The sequence below is a fragment of the Branchiostoma belcheri genome, unplaced genomic scaffold (genome assembly GCF_001625305.1).
Source record: "Branchiostoma belcheri isolate BF01 breed outbred unplaced genomic scaffold, Haploidv18h27 scaffold138, whole genome shotgun sequence".
Lineage (NCBI taxonomy): Eukaryota > Metazoa > Chordata > Leptocardii > Amphioxiformes > Branchiostomatidae > Branchiostoma > Branchiostoma belcheri.
The window spans coordinates 401873-417695 of NW_017802802.1; the positions used below are offsets into that span (position 1 = coordinate 401873).

Sequence of the window (15823 nt, forward strand, 5' to 3'; positions counted from 1 at the left end):
GGGGGGCCAAAAAGCCCCCCCCCCCGGTCCCCCCATGTCAAAAAAAGCCCGGTCTAGGTAGGGTTAAAGGATGAGTAATACCACGATTATGATAAACAATACAGGCTTAAGAAAGTAGTGAAGCTTTTATTGAATTCTAGTCTTCTCTTCCTTTACTAATACTAATCCTTTAAAGCAAGGACATTAAACAGAATAATGTCCTTGTTTGAAGCAACTATTTGGATGTTTCTGGTGAGAGATGAGGACAGTCAGCTTTACCTGTCTGTGCTGAGCACTCCACCCATGCTGACCCGCCCTACTCCCAAATGGTCCCCTCTGTCCCTGCACTTCCCCTCTGTCCCGGCTGCATGGTGGCGCTTGCTCCCTGCTTCCCTGGTGTACGACTGCGTGTCATCACACCTGTGGGAGTGACCCCCGCTGCGCTTTCGTCTTCGTTCCAGAATTCGTTCTCGACGGCATTCGCCAGCAGACTGTCATCCATCCCCGCGTCAAACCCCTCCAGCTCAACCCCATTCCCAGACGGCCCTGCTATCCCATCAGCTCCCTGCGGGGATGTCGTGGCCCGTGGTAGGTTTCCCTGCTTCTTGGCCAGCTGTTGGCGGAACTCCTGCTGCTTCTGCCACTGACGATGTTTCCTCAGCCGCGCCGCTTCATCCGATTCCCCAGCCGCTTCCAAGGAGGTCTTCCGGCTCTGCGGGGCCGCCTGTCGTGGGCTGGCCCTCTTCCTCTTGCTTGGGCTGATGCTCTTCTTGGGGCCACTACCTGCATGGTTTGGGATGTTTGAGCCACTGCTGGTGGCAGGCCCACTGTTTGTTTTGGGACCCGTACTGGTGCTTGGCACACTACTAACAGTTTGTCCCGTTTGGGGGCCTCTGCTGATGTTTGGGTTAATGTCAGCACTGGGGCCACTGCAGGAGTTTACCGGTAGTCCTTTTGTTGTATTTGGGACTCTCTTAGAGTTTGGCCTGCTGCTTGTTGACGAGCCAGTACTTGTTGACGGGCCAGTGCTTGTAGATGGGTCAGTATTTGTTGATGGCCCAGCACTCATGGAAGGGACGATGGGCCCACAGCTAGCACTGCGACTGTGTCCTTGGTTACCAAAGAACTGCCTGGAGTGACCATCAAATGGAACCATACCATTCCCCTCACACTGGGGAGGCATGGCTGTATGTACTGGTGTGGAGTAGGCCTGCGGGAGGGGCAGCCCTTGGGGGGTGGGGAGGGGCAGCCCCTGGGTGGGGGTGTGCAGGCTAGCCCTCCGAGCATTTTCGATGCCTGGATCCACTAGGTCGCGCTTGAAGTCATTTACATCATATGTTGACTTTCCTGGCTTTGTCGTCTTCATCACAGCGTTGAGAAACTCCTTGTCAGACAGACAGTTCCCTAAGGCATTCCCGAACCTCTTCAGAGCCCGCTTCATACCTATAGAGATTTTACAACAATGAGACAGTTTGACACAATCTATGTGTGCCTACTTCCAATACTTAAATAGAGACACAGGGTTCGAAACACCCACTCTCACACTCTCACTATGCAAGACATGGTTTCATGTTTTCACAAGCAAGAGGAAGCCAAAAGTACACAGAGGAAGCCAAAAGTACACAATGTACAAAGCTTCTAATTCTGCAATACATTCATTCCTTCCTTCATTCCTTCTTTCATTCCTACCGTCGGTGACAGACTCCTTCAGAGCTTTCTCCAGGGCGGCAGTTTTGGAGCGTGCATTATCAGCAGCGCCGAACCCGAGGTCCTCCTGTGAGGCTCCGTTCTTCAGCATCACGCGCACACAGCTGTGCACCCCGACGTTGTACCTGTTACACAATTAAGAAGAGACTTGTCTGTTCTGACTGATAAGCTGGACTCGACTGATTTTATTCAAAACTCTGGAACAGGATGGACTGTTTGAATGTGTTCATCAAGTACGTTAATTCTATGACAAACATTTTATTAAAAAAACCTGCAGTGGGACTAGCTCTTCAAATGCCAAACATCCAGTCCTGTCCATTAAGTATGTTAATTCAACGACAAACATTTTATTTTAAAGCTGCTCTGGAACAGGATCAGTTGTTCAAACCCAAACAGCCGATCCCGTCCATCAAGTGCAATCGATCGTAACACACCTGCCCGCTTTCTCGTCCACAAAGTTGATGGTGGTCCACAAGACAAAGGTGGACCACCCGTCGTACCCGAACAGCTCGTTGGCCAGCGCCACGGCCTTGTGGCCCTCGATGTAGGTGAGTTTCTGGTTTCCCGGCCCCGGTCGCTGGCTGATGAACTCCCGGCCCAGCCGCTGGCGTAATGCTGCCTGGATGGCGCTGTGCTCCTCCCGGGTGAACAGCATGTTCCCGAAGGCCGTCTGTCTGGTGTACAGGCCATTTGGCCGCTCCTGTTCATTCATCTTCAAGTAATACTGGCCAGCTGCACAAACCTGTAAATGACATGTTATATGTGTAATTTGTGTAAGACTTCCTATGTCTCCCGATGCAATGATAATGCCCCCCCCCTCAGGTCATATAGGTCAAGGTTAACTAAGGTCAGAGGGCTGGGAATACAACGTGCATATATGCAGGTTAGTACAGGTAAAATTGGGGCTTTGCAGGTATTTCTGATGCCTTCCTGCCCTGGGCCATGTACTGGGTCAATATACAGGCTTTTCATATGCGCCATGTTGGATTATTATAATGTATGTCTGTTAAACATGTATACCAACATGCTGGTAACTTAACAAATTTACTTGTTAACACCTGGTCGCTGAAACCCATATGATAATTATTATGACGTCAATCAATGAAAAGCCTCTTTTGAGTCTATACAGCTGGGCGTCATCACTCGGTTCAGCTCATCCTCGTATGAGGTGCCCCTCAGGATGCTACTCCAGTATAACTGTCACTGTGTCAGGCATGGCGGCCATCAGGTCGCGGTCCGTCAGTCCAACCTCGTCTTCCAATGCTTTCTCCAGTGTCAGGTTTGGTCGTCCTTCTTTTTACGTCAGGTTGCCAGCGGAGGTTATAGGGATAAGCCTCCTTGATAGCGGCAAACACTAGTAACGTAATCAAGGAGATAATTTAAACTTAAAATTGAAGGAGGTTTAATCTCCTTGATTACGTTACTTTATGGTGTAATATAGCAAACTGCCGCTGCGCCGCTATAGAAATGCAAGTACAGAAATAATTTTAAGGATCTTACTTTTGCTTATTTCGCTGAAGAAATGTTGCGAGGGAGGAGATTGCTGCACAAATACCCAGGGAACTCGGAACTGTCTTTTCAGATCGCGCGCGCTCCTGGCAGAACAGCACACAACACCATGTCGTCATCAAAACATGTGCACAGATAAATGAGTGCCTTACTGCAGTACTACTATAAACTACCAGAGTGCGCTCTGGCAAGGTACTAGCACTACTGTACATGTTGTACATCCTGTTTCTCTTGGCTTCTTGAGTGCTTTAATGCAATGACATACCCACAGGACCATAATCAAAATGTTGCAGTGTCTTTCCACGTTATCTTCAACGAGTTGTCTAAATTCTAATTATTGAGCCCGTCTTTTCGCCTGTTTTATGTGTCTCTCTTTGCTTTGCCAAAAACGGTATGCTGTGATTGAAAGTTGTCTCAACCTATATTTGATAAGCCTAGTTAGGCAGAAATATGGAGGGATTGTTCATACTTGAACCAGTTCCGTACACTCCGTTGTACTTGTGACAAGCATCATAGGGTATCATAAAAACTTCTACATACAATGTATAAGTGGGTTGAGTAAGACAAATAATTACGTTATTTACTTCCACGCATGCAATAACGGTAACGTTACAACTCTTTTGTTAAACAACTTCAAAGACGTCCAAAGTTTGTGCAACATCCCGTAATCCTGTTTCTGTGAAAGGGGGACTCTGTCAACAGCAGCAGTAAGTGTTCTGGCCTGTACACACTAATCCCAAAAAATAATCAGCAATTATGTATGTTGACTAGGCAGCAGATGCATTATACGGCAACAGTATTCTGAAAGTACCATTAAAAAACAGAAGTTTTGCTGCAATACAAAGGATAGCCGCCATGAGGTCCATAATCGACCTTGACCTTCGTCTTGAATGGCACTTACTTGCAATGGATCAGGGTTGATTCAACTTACTTTGTGAAGAAATACCCGACTTTCTTTTTGTGTCGTCCTAATGGTACGTAATGCAGCTTTAATCTCCAAGCAGATTCCACGGTGGCAAGGCAGAATCCAATCGGCCAAAAAAAGCAGTGTCCATTAGCCACTTCGGTGGATCATGGACGGTTCGAATTCGGTGGCTAAATGGACACTGCTTGGCCGATTGGATTCTATCATGCCATCTGCTTGCAGATAAAGAGTGATTAGTCATGTTACAAACTACGATACGAAAGCAGAAAATGACAGTAATATTGTTCATAACAAACGTCCGTGGGTCCGGGGCGGGGGTCAGATGTGCGTGGCCTGAGACTGGAGGTTAACTCATGTGTCAGAGGACGAGCAAACATGGCACTTGCATCTGTCAAACATAGGGCAGATTTTTTTTATTACTTACCACAGGAGAAAAACTAGATGACACATGTCACTTTTGAATGGCATTACATTCGCAGTCGTTCTAAGTCGCCGTGCGATTTTTATGTCATAGTATTTTTCAAACAGGCTGCGACGGAAGCAACCGCCCACAAGGATCTAATACAGCATTTTCAGTATAGCAAGACAGTTACACGCATATATCTACGGCACAAGCACGACATTCCCAATAATGCCCACAGTTTGTGATCGTACGACGTATGTGACCTAGTCCTTTCTATGCGAGAAAACATGTACAGTACCTTGTCATTACTTCTTTCACACCGTGAAGAGGTCGGTCCATTTTGTTACTTTTTCTGCCACATTTCAAACTATGGAGGAGGATAAAGATACAAGCGTTGGCTGAATTTCGGGAGCAGTCTGACCAGGTGTAGGCCTATCTTTCTATACAAATCGGATCAAATTTGAGTTAAGTTTGAGTCAAATTTGATTCCCAACTAGGCCCCGACCACTGTTGACCCAAACCCAACTACCAGCCAACCAGTCCCCAACCATGGCCCAACATCCCACCCACTCCCACATTTCCCAGCCGGAGCACCAGCCAACCACAGCCAGACCTACCCGGTACCCCCAACCATGGTGTGTGTGTGTAGGGGGGGGGAGGTAGTGTTCGGGAGACCATGTTTGACTTTGACTGGCACGAACACGGCCCAGACCCCAAGTCTGCCTGTACGTGTATGCCTTCCCCAGGCCGGACCGTACAGACATCAATTATCTATCGATTATCATCCATCACGAATCGATTGACCCATCCGCTGCCCTTTCTCCCGCCATTTCTCAGCCCGGGTTCTGACAGGAGAGAGCGGGCTCACCGCCCGTTCGCGCGCTCGCAGACGACAGCCTGCTCTCCCGCGGGATCTCCCTGGAGCCAAGTGCATTTTGGCGGGATTGACCCCGCGCGCCTCGGCGTGACACCACATAAAAGTTTTGACAACTAATCGATAAGAGCGCCAGTAAGAAAATGGCTCGACAGCTGTAGGAAAGATTTTCCCATTAGCGTTTGATTTGAGATGATTTTCTCGCAGAAGATTTCTTTTGAAGTGCCATTACCTAATACTAGAGAAGCTTCCGTCTTTATTTGTTTCGCGTCGGCTTCGGTCCTTTCAAACATATCCTGTGCCGTTCGACTTCTTACCGTTCGAACTTGATCGGTCGTGCTTTGCTGCTTAGGACATACAGTTCGGGCGGACTCAAGAACTTTTAGTCGTCAGTACTACGATCCCCAACCATCGTGTTCTCAATGCGATTAGATACGTCGCCAGTGAGCCACTAGCATGATACGCCATTCAAACAAATTGTTCGTTCTTCAATTTCTTGAACGCTTCGCTTTGTACTTCTCAATGTCAATGACCGAAAGATAAAAATAAGCTTCCCTTGCGCGGATACTATATTTGTGACTTTTTGTTAAAATCTGTAGTTTTAGTTTCGTCATTTGGTCCATTTTAGATCATTTAACAACAACGTTGATTGCTATAGATTTGTCCGAAAGGAAACATAACTGTTCTTGCTTGTTGTAGCAATGTAACTTCTAATTTCTCTGCTTGAGTCGACGTTTTGGTTCACGTTGAAATGTTCTTATCGTATCAATGAATAGACGTAGCGTCAACAGCCCCCTCCTTAGTGGAACGTTAATTAAGGTTTAATTTCGTCACGGTTTGTACGAAGCATTGTAATGCGGGAGAGAATCCCCCGATGGCGGGACCTTTGCCTTTCTCTGGAATTCGTTTTTACGAGTTTCGCTTTGCGCGGAGCAAAGGGGGCGACGTTTTGCAAGAGACCGTCGTAATTACAAGAAATAGGGCGTAACTGGGAGAGTAGCACCCGTCTGACTCTTCATTAACCCCGCGGCCCCGACCAAGTCGATCAACCCCCGGCTCGGATGCGACGCCCGTTCCGAGCGGCGTTGTCGGTTCCCGGGAGGATCGTCAACACGCGCGCGGGGACCCGGATCGTGCGGTTTCGCCATCCGGCGGCCAGTGATCCCGGCGCGCCCTCTGGCCCCTCCCGCGACCTTTCCCCCCGCGAAACGAGCCCCAATTTCTCCCTGTTTTATTCTATGTCCCGCTAACGACGCACAGCCGCGCCGGCGTGACCCCGCCGACCCCGAGGCGCTACAGGAATTTACCCAAGAACAAATGAGTTTCACACCCAACTTAGTTCCTGACAAGAGTTTGATCCTGGGCTAATGTGCGGCGCACTTACCCCCGCGCGAACTCCCCTGTGAAACTTTCCCGTTGCCAGGCAACGACGCGTCCTACCCTCCCGGAGATGCCGGCGGCAATGTCGGCGTGCCAGGGAAAAATGGACGACAACGTCGTGCGGTGTGATGCTCGGCGTGCAATTATGTCAAAACAGTGGTTTACGGGGTGATGTAATCCTGAGGCTGAGGAATTCACGCCGTCGTCTTGGGGGGCCGCGCAGGAGTCGTGTAGCCGCGCGGGAGGGAGGTTATAAAGGTACCGCATCTCTGTTTGCTAAGTATTCATCAAAACATCATAACAAGAAACTGGTGTGTTACACCGCACAAAGACCGGTTGTACAGACTGTACAATACAGGTGCAGAATCAAACCCGACAGCTGAAAGCTGCTTCTGTCCAAGTTTCACTGGCTTATTGCCAGAGTACTTTCAACCTAACAAAATCATTAGTATCGAGAATGCAAACGTGATTGTGGTGTTCTTACTAGTATCAAGAGTAGGTAAAATAGTTATAATTTCATATACTGTGGCATATTTTGTGATATACATCAAGGATAGAAACAAGCAAGCAAACAAACAAAATAACTAAAAAAACAACTACGGTCCTGTCCTTGGTGCTGAAAGTTGGGCTAAATAAGTGACGTACCCAAAAGCCCAGAAGGTTTACGCCGCAGGCTGTACGAAGAAGGCGCACTTTGAAGTAAGTGTCGACTCCTTTTTAAGCCAAGACGCAATCACTTTTAACTCTTAAACCCTCTGTAACTGCCTGTAAGACGTTCTCCTTATTCCAAGCATCATGACGCATCAAGTACGTGACAACCAAGGCCGGTCTTGTTATTTGGTTATTGGGTGGGTCGGCTTCTCTCTCCTTACAGCCTTGGGTGGAATTGTGTGGATTTAACACTCGTTGGGGCTGAATCACAAGAGTCTGGCTGCTATCCGGCGCTAACTCAGGTAACTTCAGGTGTGTCCTTAAGACAGTAAGGTTTGAACCACTCACACCGGGATGGACCCCTCCTCTTCTCGATAAGTATGGTAACGTGCTTGATATGTGGTTTTTCCTCAAATACGGGACAGCCATTCGACGTCCTATCCGAGGGACGTCCCTATCAAAGCTAGGTACTCATTTCCACCTGAGCAAAGTGAGCAAAGTCAGGTAAGGTCACAGCGTCGATGGACGTTAGGGGGTTGGAATCCAGGACCTCTAGCCCGACACACTAACCATTAGCTATAGGCCACACGACGCCACATTGTTCCAACTCGCTATATGGGCAGGGCTGCTGTCCTTGGAACTGGACGCTTGTTTGTTGTGCTATACACGTGACATGACTGAAAGTTGGAGTCTTGAGATAAAGATTTGGCCTATCATGGATCATCACTTCTTTTAAGTGTAAGCACGAAGCAGGTGTTTTGTGGAAAACGTGCATTCAGGACGTGTGCTGTTCTAGATTTACCCTCTATGTGGTCTTATATCTCATTTATGTTTACATGTTTATGTATTTCTTACTTTTTAAGCACGAATAAATAAAAATCTAAGCTGCCTTCCACACAATACTTCTCTCGGCCTGCAGCTCCTTATGTGAAGTCTATGCCACTACAGAATGTGAACTGAACGCCCTCCCAAGTGTTCCAAGTCCTGTTGATCATTACTCTGGCTTAACTCCAAGTACAACACAAATTTTCGTCGTGCGAGATCTGACGCGTTTTCCCAGCCCAGTTTTTTGTTCACAGACGCCTTTGTTGTTATTGTTGTTGTTGTTGTTTTCAAGTTTGAAAGCAAGTTGTGTTTCTGGGGAAATGGCGGCAGTCAAACAGGTTTTCGTGGAACACGTCGTGCGCTGGGATCCATTCTATCAATTAGGACGGAGAATTGAGTTGAGATAATTTCATGCTGTGTACGGGATTTGAACAACATGATCACGAATTAATGTAACGATATTTTAGTCGCTTATGATGTGGGAAAGTGTAGGGAAAGTGGGGGTCCTTTCTTCGAGAGAACTTGTTCATACGTTTTTTGGAAAGAGCAAAATATTGCTGAGATCAGAAACAGTGCTCGTTGTACGGTAAAGAATCTCCCAAGTACAGCAGTGCTTATCATGGCCAGGATCGGACCCTTCCTGACCAAGCTTTCAGCCGCAGATGTCTTAAACCCCCTCCGACTCATTACCCAGCTCCGGTGCCCATCTCCCTAATGGCCGCGGAATCCACTTACGACCAAAGCCGTCTCAAGGGCGGCCATTTTGTCGCTCTCTGTCGTCGTAAAAGGCCCCGCCGCAAATTGGCCGCAATGGCCATCCCCAATCCCGGCCATTTGTGGGATCAGGGGACGTACTTTAAGTGCCACTCCGCGGCATATGTTGTCCGTCATAGCAGGAACCAGGAGTCCGGACAGAGCCGCTGTGGAGTATTATCATGCTTTTTGTTACAGCAACTGTTTTTAATTAAGAACTATGAGCACTGTTCGCTAACCTGTTGAGTTGAAACATTCTCAGAGGAAGGTTATGTTGTCCTGTACTGTCCCTGGGCCGTGCTTCAAGCCCCGATGTTTCCAATTTGGCGCAACCCCGTGAAAACGACGCGCTAAACTTTACTGGTGTATAATTTATGAGTGTGATAAAATTTTGTGGGTGCTTCGCCCCGAGAGTTATTACGTTTCCTCTCATAATAGAAAACCCTACTTATCTGATCATATAACGGGGACTAAGTTGAGTATTGATTCGCGAGGGAAATTGAAACGCGAATGACACGAGCATATTTTATCTTGTTCCCTCACAGGTGGCTTTTAGTTTTTGTACCAACAAGAGGTTTGTCCAATTGCGTGGTGCTTAAGAATATTCAATTTAGACCAAATGGTCCTGAGAGGACGTTTAGTATCCTTTTTCCCTTCGAAATTTTTAAAATATCTGTTAGAGGTAGATCACGTGCACGAGATGGAGCGTATGGAGAAACAACAATTGACTCGCAGTAATCCGACATAAACTTGTACCTAAGGGACAAACGTTGTCATTATAGCAGTACATGAGTTTCTTGGAGGGCGTTTCTTGTATGTACACTACTTTCAAGTGCAAATGTACATTGGGAACCTGGCAATTATGCCCTTTTGGAACCTGGCAATTATGCCCTTTTGAAATAAAATAATATATCAAAACAAACCAACGAATAACAAATCATTAAGTTATACACTTCGAACAAGATCGACTCATGAGAATTCCGTGATTCTTTCGTTCCATCAGGTCGGTCATTGGGATTCTTTGCAACGTACCCGTGTGTGTGTGCGTGCGTGTTTCCTGTGTGCAACTTTTCAGTTCGTCACTGCTGTCTCCTATACATTTTTGAGCGTTTTAACATTTTCTAACGTTTATACAATCCTGGTTGTCACCTTCCATCTCTTTCCTTCGTCTCCATCCATAAACCCGGAGAAGAGATATCCTGCCCGAAGCTTTAAACAGACCTAAGCGCACACAGAGTGGCCCTAATGGGTCAGGAGCCGGCACGCACGTCCCTTCTTGATGGGATTAATTACGGGGACCACGGTGACGCTGGGACGCGGGTCTGGACCGCGGAAATCCACGGGCAACAAGATGGTCCTGCCGCGATGGACAATTAGCTGGCCCTCTCTGACGACATTCCTTAAGTACACAAAACACTCAGATCTAATCCTTAGCTCTGCATAAGAAACTTTATGCGATTCCTGTTCGTCTTGTTGCGTGCTCTGTTCTTCATTTGCCATAGTTATGCTGTGGTGGTGGCGGTTGGGACAGGATGTAAGGATGGCCGGTTGTGTCTTGATAGAGGAAACGGAAGACAGTAGTGTGATGTCGTACAACACAGGACACATACTGTGTAAACAAGATGCAGATTTAAGACGGGGAAGCCGTAAAATTGGTGACAAGTCCTGTAGATAGAAAAGTCCTCTTCGCTCGCCACACCCCTGACTTTACAGCGTCTAAAACGTAACCAAAGTTTGTCACTTTTTAAGCAGCCTCCAAACTTCAGAGAATCCTGATGACTTATTGCCATTTAATGTCGGAACGTCCTTCCTTATGGCGTTAATTTTCCGGACATCTAACTCCCTGGGATTATGTCGTTTTACCACAAATTACGCGCTATTTCCGTACCGTGCAATTCGTTTTGTTAGCAAATTGTTCGTCTTCCCACCGAGAATTGTCCGCCGTTTTGCAGAGATGTTCCGATGTTGTCGATGATTATGTCGGTGTCTTGTCGCGCAGCCTGCGTCTGTGGGCCGGTAATCGCGCTTCACGGCCGATAATGAGGCAGAATTAAAACATTTTGGAGGAAAGTCGTGGTGGGATGTTTTTTCGGTCGCACAATTACAGTCCAGAAACGGCGGGAAGGAAATATAATTGGTTATTAATCCTGGTTTAGGGAAACTTTTTCGTCATCTTTCAAAGATAAAAAAAGTTTTCATTCCTTTTGGCCACATTTCAATAAATGTTTCTTGAAGTCGAGAAAATATTAATTGGAAGAAGAGCTTCCAACAATGGTATGCGAAGGAGGGTCTGTTGACAAGTTGGATGAATACGTGGATGTAACAAGTATTGTTAGAGTAGCCTGGGTGCCAGACCGGTACCAGTGCCAGTACATATACACACACAGTCCAGCTCCATCGGCTCAAGGGCTGAGATGTCTCCAAGGAGATCTCACCACGGACACCCTTCAGTTGCTTCTTAAGGTCTAACTGGGGGCTGGCCTATGTGATACGCCTGACATCTAGCTTTGTAACAGTGACTATTGATACGAAAAATTATCTAAACGTAGAAAAACATATACAACGCATACTACACATTTTAGGACCATATGGTGGTGCTTTTAAAAACAACAAAAACTTTTGTTAGATGGAGAATGTTCAGCATTGGACATATATGACAAGTATTTGTCACCTTGTTATATCGTAAACGTGCGTATATTCTGTGTGTATAACCAGCAGGTTATCGTGGTGCGTGTTAACTACAGGTTTCATCTCCAAGCTCAGCAGGTATAAATTTCTGTACCTGTAAATCCCGTATTACTTTAACTGACTTTCGGTGTAACGCACATTATCTTTTCGATTCCAAAGGTGTTTTTAACAACTCGGCCAAATGTATTTTGTACATTTATCAGGACTTCAAAGCGGGACGACCCTGCTCCATATTCCGTAGCGGGAAGATTTATTCGCTTTAGAGATGAGTCCGGCTCCGTCTCGTCACTTTCCAGCCGGCAGAATAACGTCCTCCCCCTCAATGGCAGCGTTTGAAGCGGGCCGCCACCATTTCACTTCAAAGCGCGGCTGGACTTAGTGAAGCCAGCCCACCGACAGGCGCGCAGCGAGAGTGCCTCAAAATCCGCTACATCAAGAGCGGCTGTACGCCGGACTTCTAACGGACGTTTAATCGAACTAATTTTCCCCGCCATTTGCCCATTGCCTGCGGTCAGTGTGTCGTTACAGGGCGATTAATGTCCAAAACAGCGCGGAGAAGACCCCCGGATGGGTCTTTAATTGATTTCGATGAAGGACGATTTCTGTAGTCTGCCTCCGGCGTTTTCCTTCGTGGGAAATTCTTTTTCTTCTCTCCCCCATCGCTGCATGTGTGCAACTTTACTTTTGATGATACGGGTTCTGAGGCGTTTCAGTTATTGAAGTTGACATCAAACACTCTCTGAAGTCTACCGTTAATTCATCCTTATCTTACAGTGGAATATCGTCTATAAATGAACCTGTAAGATGTGTTTTACACTGGGCTTCAATGAAGGTGTTGGTATAAAGAAATCGGCGGAACTGTTTCTGGAAATAAGCACAACTTTGTGTTCAGAACTTCAGACCTTTAATACGTCTTGTGTATATTTTTCATCAGGTGACTTTAACGTATGTTTTGAAAATGACGTGATTATATGTCTGCCGATAGTTGTAGTTTTTTAGAAGACGACGTTTACGTTTTGTACCTCTTGCCAAACAGCTCCGTAGGTACCGCAGATTTTCAACAAGTAGCACGTTTTCTAACACGGTTGCTATGTATCGCAAGGATGTTTTTTTCTATTTATTTATTCATTTATCTTTCGAGATTTACGACACATTGTGGAAGGATTGACATAACAGGTGACTAACACCTCTTCAAGATGTCATCCCTGAGACCAGACTGTAAGGTTTGAGCCATTCACACTGGGAAATACTCCCCTTCTCTTTCGATAAGAAACCTTGAATTGTGAAACCTAAAACATGGTTGGTAAAATGTTCTATTTACATTTGGGGTAACGTTATTCGGTTTCGGTTTTGTATTTCACCTATCCCGTAGCTGCAAGAAAAGGGCAACTTTGTAGATGTAATGTGGTAAAACTCGTATAGTCGACGGTAAACCCCGCAATCCTGTGCAACTATCCATCGGTAGGTTTCCACAGCCTCAAACCGGAGTTCAGCACCAATGACAGGGACATGTCACTGGTTTTGATATCGCCATTTCTTCGGAGGCTATGGCTTAACTTCATTTTTAAGTCTATCCAGCATCGGGTGTGCTTTTATCCTTTCATTCTAAAGCTTTATTCTATATGTGCTCACTTGTGTTTAGTGTTCAAAAACATCTCATCCTGTACTAGTGATCACCTCGGCGTAAGGACCATCGTAGTTAATTTTAGGTGGTCACTTAGATATTTTCACCACTGACCGAAGCCATGCGAATCCTGTTTCTAGTGGCCTCGTGTCTACTCGGACCATTTTCGTAAAATCCCTTGAGTAGTCACTACAGACAGGTTTGACTACGACGCTGGTAAATAAAAACTCTAACCGGAGTTCAGCACCAAGGACAGGGACATTGCCATTTCTTTGGAGACTAGTTCCATATTCCATTCATTAATATTTAGCGCTGAACGTGTGTTTGCCGTCTCATTTTCGTTTATAAAGGTAACTATGTATTCCACACTTTGTTTCCCATCTATTTGTTTATTGGGGTCTGTGCACAGAAGACTTAATTGGCTATGGAATGTCTTCCTTTTCTGACTTAATATTGTTTTTAGCGTCCCACTATGAAGAGTCCAGTGTTTTTGTGCAGTTTTCTGTCGGTTTTCGGAGAATAAGTCCAAACATACGCCACCTGCAATGTGTTTGTTTGTCTGTCTGTTTGTTTGTTTGTTTGTTTGTTTGTTTGTTTGTTTGTTTGTTTGTTTGCTTGTTGCGAACAACCCCTCCCCCAACCCTTGTCTTGGGTATATTAGAAACCCCAATGTAGTGTCGAGGGCAAATATTTTGCAGGGGAGGGGGGCAAAACTCCGGTCTGACACCGGAGATCAATGACGTCCAGCTCGTTTGGAGCGGGTGAAAAACGTCCCGGGCGCCGCGCGGTCGATAGCGGTGGATGTTAATTAGCCTGCTGCGGGCGAAGACAAACGAGAGGTCAGAAACCGGCGCACAGGGGGCAGACATCTCACCGGGAAAAATTACTGGCGTTTGGACCGGCTTATTCCACTTCTTCCTCGTTGTCGCTGTAATTAGGTGCGTCAGAATAAAACAGGCGTTTATACGTCAACTTAGGAAACAGTACCTGGGGATCTTTTCGTTTTGTAAGGCCGAAATCGGCTTAGGCCACGGTCACATTTCCAAGCCGGGGCCCGGCCGGGTTGTTTGCCTGAACGAAAAAGAAACAATTTGTACACAGAGTATACACAAATAGTGCTCAAGGTTAATTTTCTAAAACTTTTTTTGTGTTTTGCTGTCTCATATGATAATTTTCGTTCCAAACGACCTCCCGGCCGGGCCCCGGGTTGGGAAATGTGACCGCGCCTTTACAGTCGCTAATTCCGAAATTGTGTAGAGTATGCAATAAGCTTGGGCATACAGGCAGTTTACTACTTATGAGTCTCAAGGTTGCCCTTCGTGTGAAACCACGGAAAACCTCGCGAGATCTCAAATATCATCGAAGACGACTTCCCGTACAGTGCTGTGTGTCGGAGATTATCCAAAGTAACATTATCAAACACGTCATTTTTCTCACTGGTGGACATTGAATTTATCTGAGTTGACATACCAAATAAAAAAGACTAGAAAGCATCAGAATAATTAAAAGTTCACATATCGATATTTGTATGAGTGGCGTGTTATTTTACAGATACAGGTGCGGGTATTAGGTAGTTAGGTAGGTAAGTAAAGGTTGTCTCGTAGCCATTTTCAGACCGTAGGCAGGGGCAGTGGGTTGGGCACTGAGTCCATGGCAAGGTATTGGAAGATGGAACCATCCCTCTCCTTCCACTGCCTTTTACCTCCCCAACCAAAGTCTGGTATCAATTTTTACGCTTGGGCTAAGTAAGTCAATTTGAGTTAAGTGTCTTTCCCAAGGACATAACGTCTGGCCAGTAATGCAAGAAATCGAAGCTGTGACCTCTCCTGTCTCCTCGCCTAGCCACTCGGCCATTCGACGCAAAGTATTGCTAGCCTCTAACAGACTTCAGAAGCGGCTGGAAAGATTAAAAGTTACCCAAATACGCAGATAGCATGCCAGGGGAATGGACCAACTAACATATTACGTACAGAGCCCTATGTTGTTTACTAAGTGACCCGGGCCCTGTACACCCCAGTCCCTGCCCACCCATCCATCACTCCACCCGTCCGTCATTAGCCGGACCCTCGCCTGTTAACCACCGCCTCACGGGCATCACCGCCACCAGTGGGACAGAAAACAGGCACAATTAGCGCTTAGCATGTTAAGCAGCTATCCGGCACAGGTAATTAAGACCCAACATTCCAGTAGACGGCGATCTCTGAGCGACCAAATTTGGATCTTTGGAATATGACGCAGAAGTCTGTTTCAATAGACAACGAAACAAACCGTTCCTTATCTGTGAAATTCGTTGACCGATCTGTCAAATATTTGGCCGCTCTGCGTGAAGGTGTCGTAAGGACAGAGAAATTCCCCCAAGGAACACTTTTGTTCAGAGGCCTTTCGTTTGTTGTTCAGTTCATGTCCCGATATTAACAGATTTATTGCAAACTGATGCCCGTTAGCTAATTGCAAATGCAATACAGTAATGCAGTAATAATATAATGGTGATTACTATAATATCGG

General features: G+C 46.3%; 1 protein-coding gene across 2 annotated transcripts in view; it reads right to left on the reverse strand.

The window, feature by feature from the left end:
• LOC109464397 (DNA repair and recombination protein rhm52-like) overlaps nt 1–3303 on the reverse strand; it is a 6431-nt gene extending 3128 nt beyond the window's left edge. The window contains exons 1-4 of one of the 2 annotated variants that reach the window (XM_019761365.1): nt 3188–3303; nt 2121–2428; nt 1669–1811; nt 335–1422 (exon numbers count right to left, since the gene is read on the reverse strand). In XM_019761365.1, the coding sequence (XP_019616924.1) occupies nt 335–1422; nt 1669–1811; nt 2121–2398 (1509 nt within the window). In that variant the 5' untranslated portion in view covers nt 2399–2428; nt 3188–3303. Of the gene's footprint in view, nt 1–258; nt 1423–1668; nt 1812–2120; nt 2429–3186 lie in introns of both variants that reach the window. The other variant, XM_019761366.1, reaches the window with a different exon arrangement.
• Nucleotides 3304–15823: the final 12520 nt, after the last annotated feature.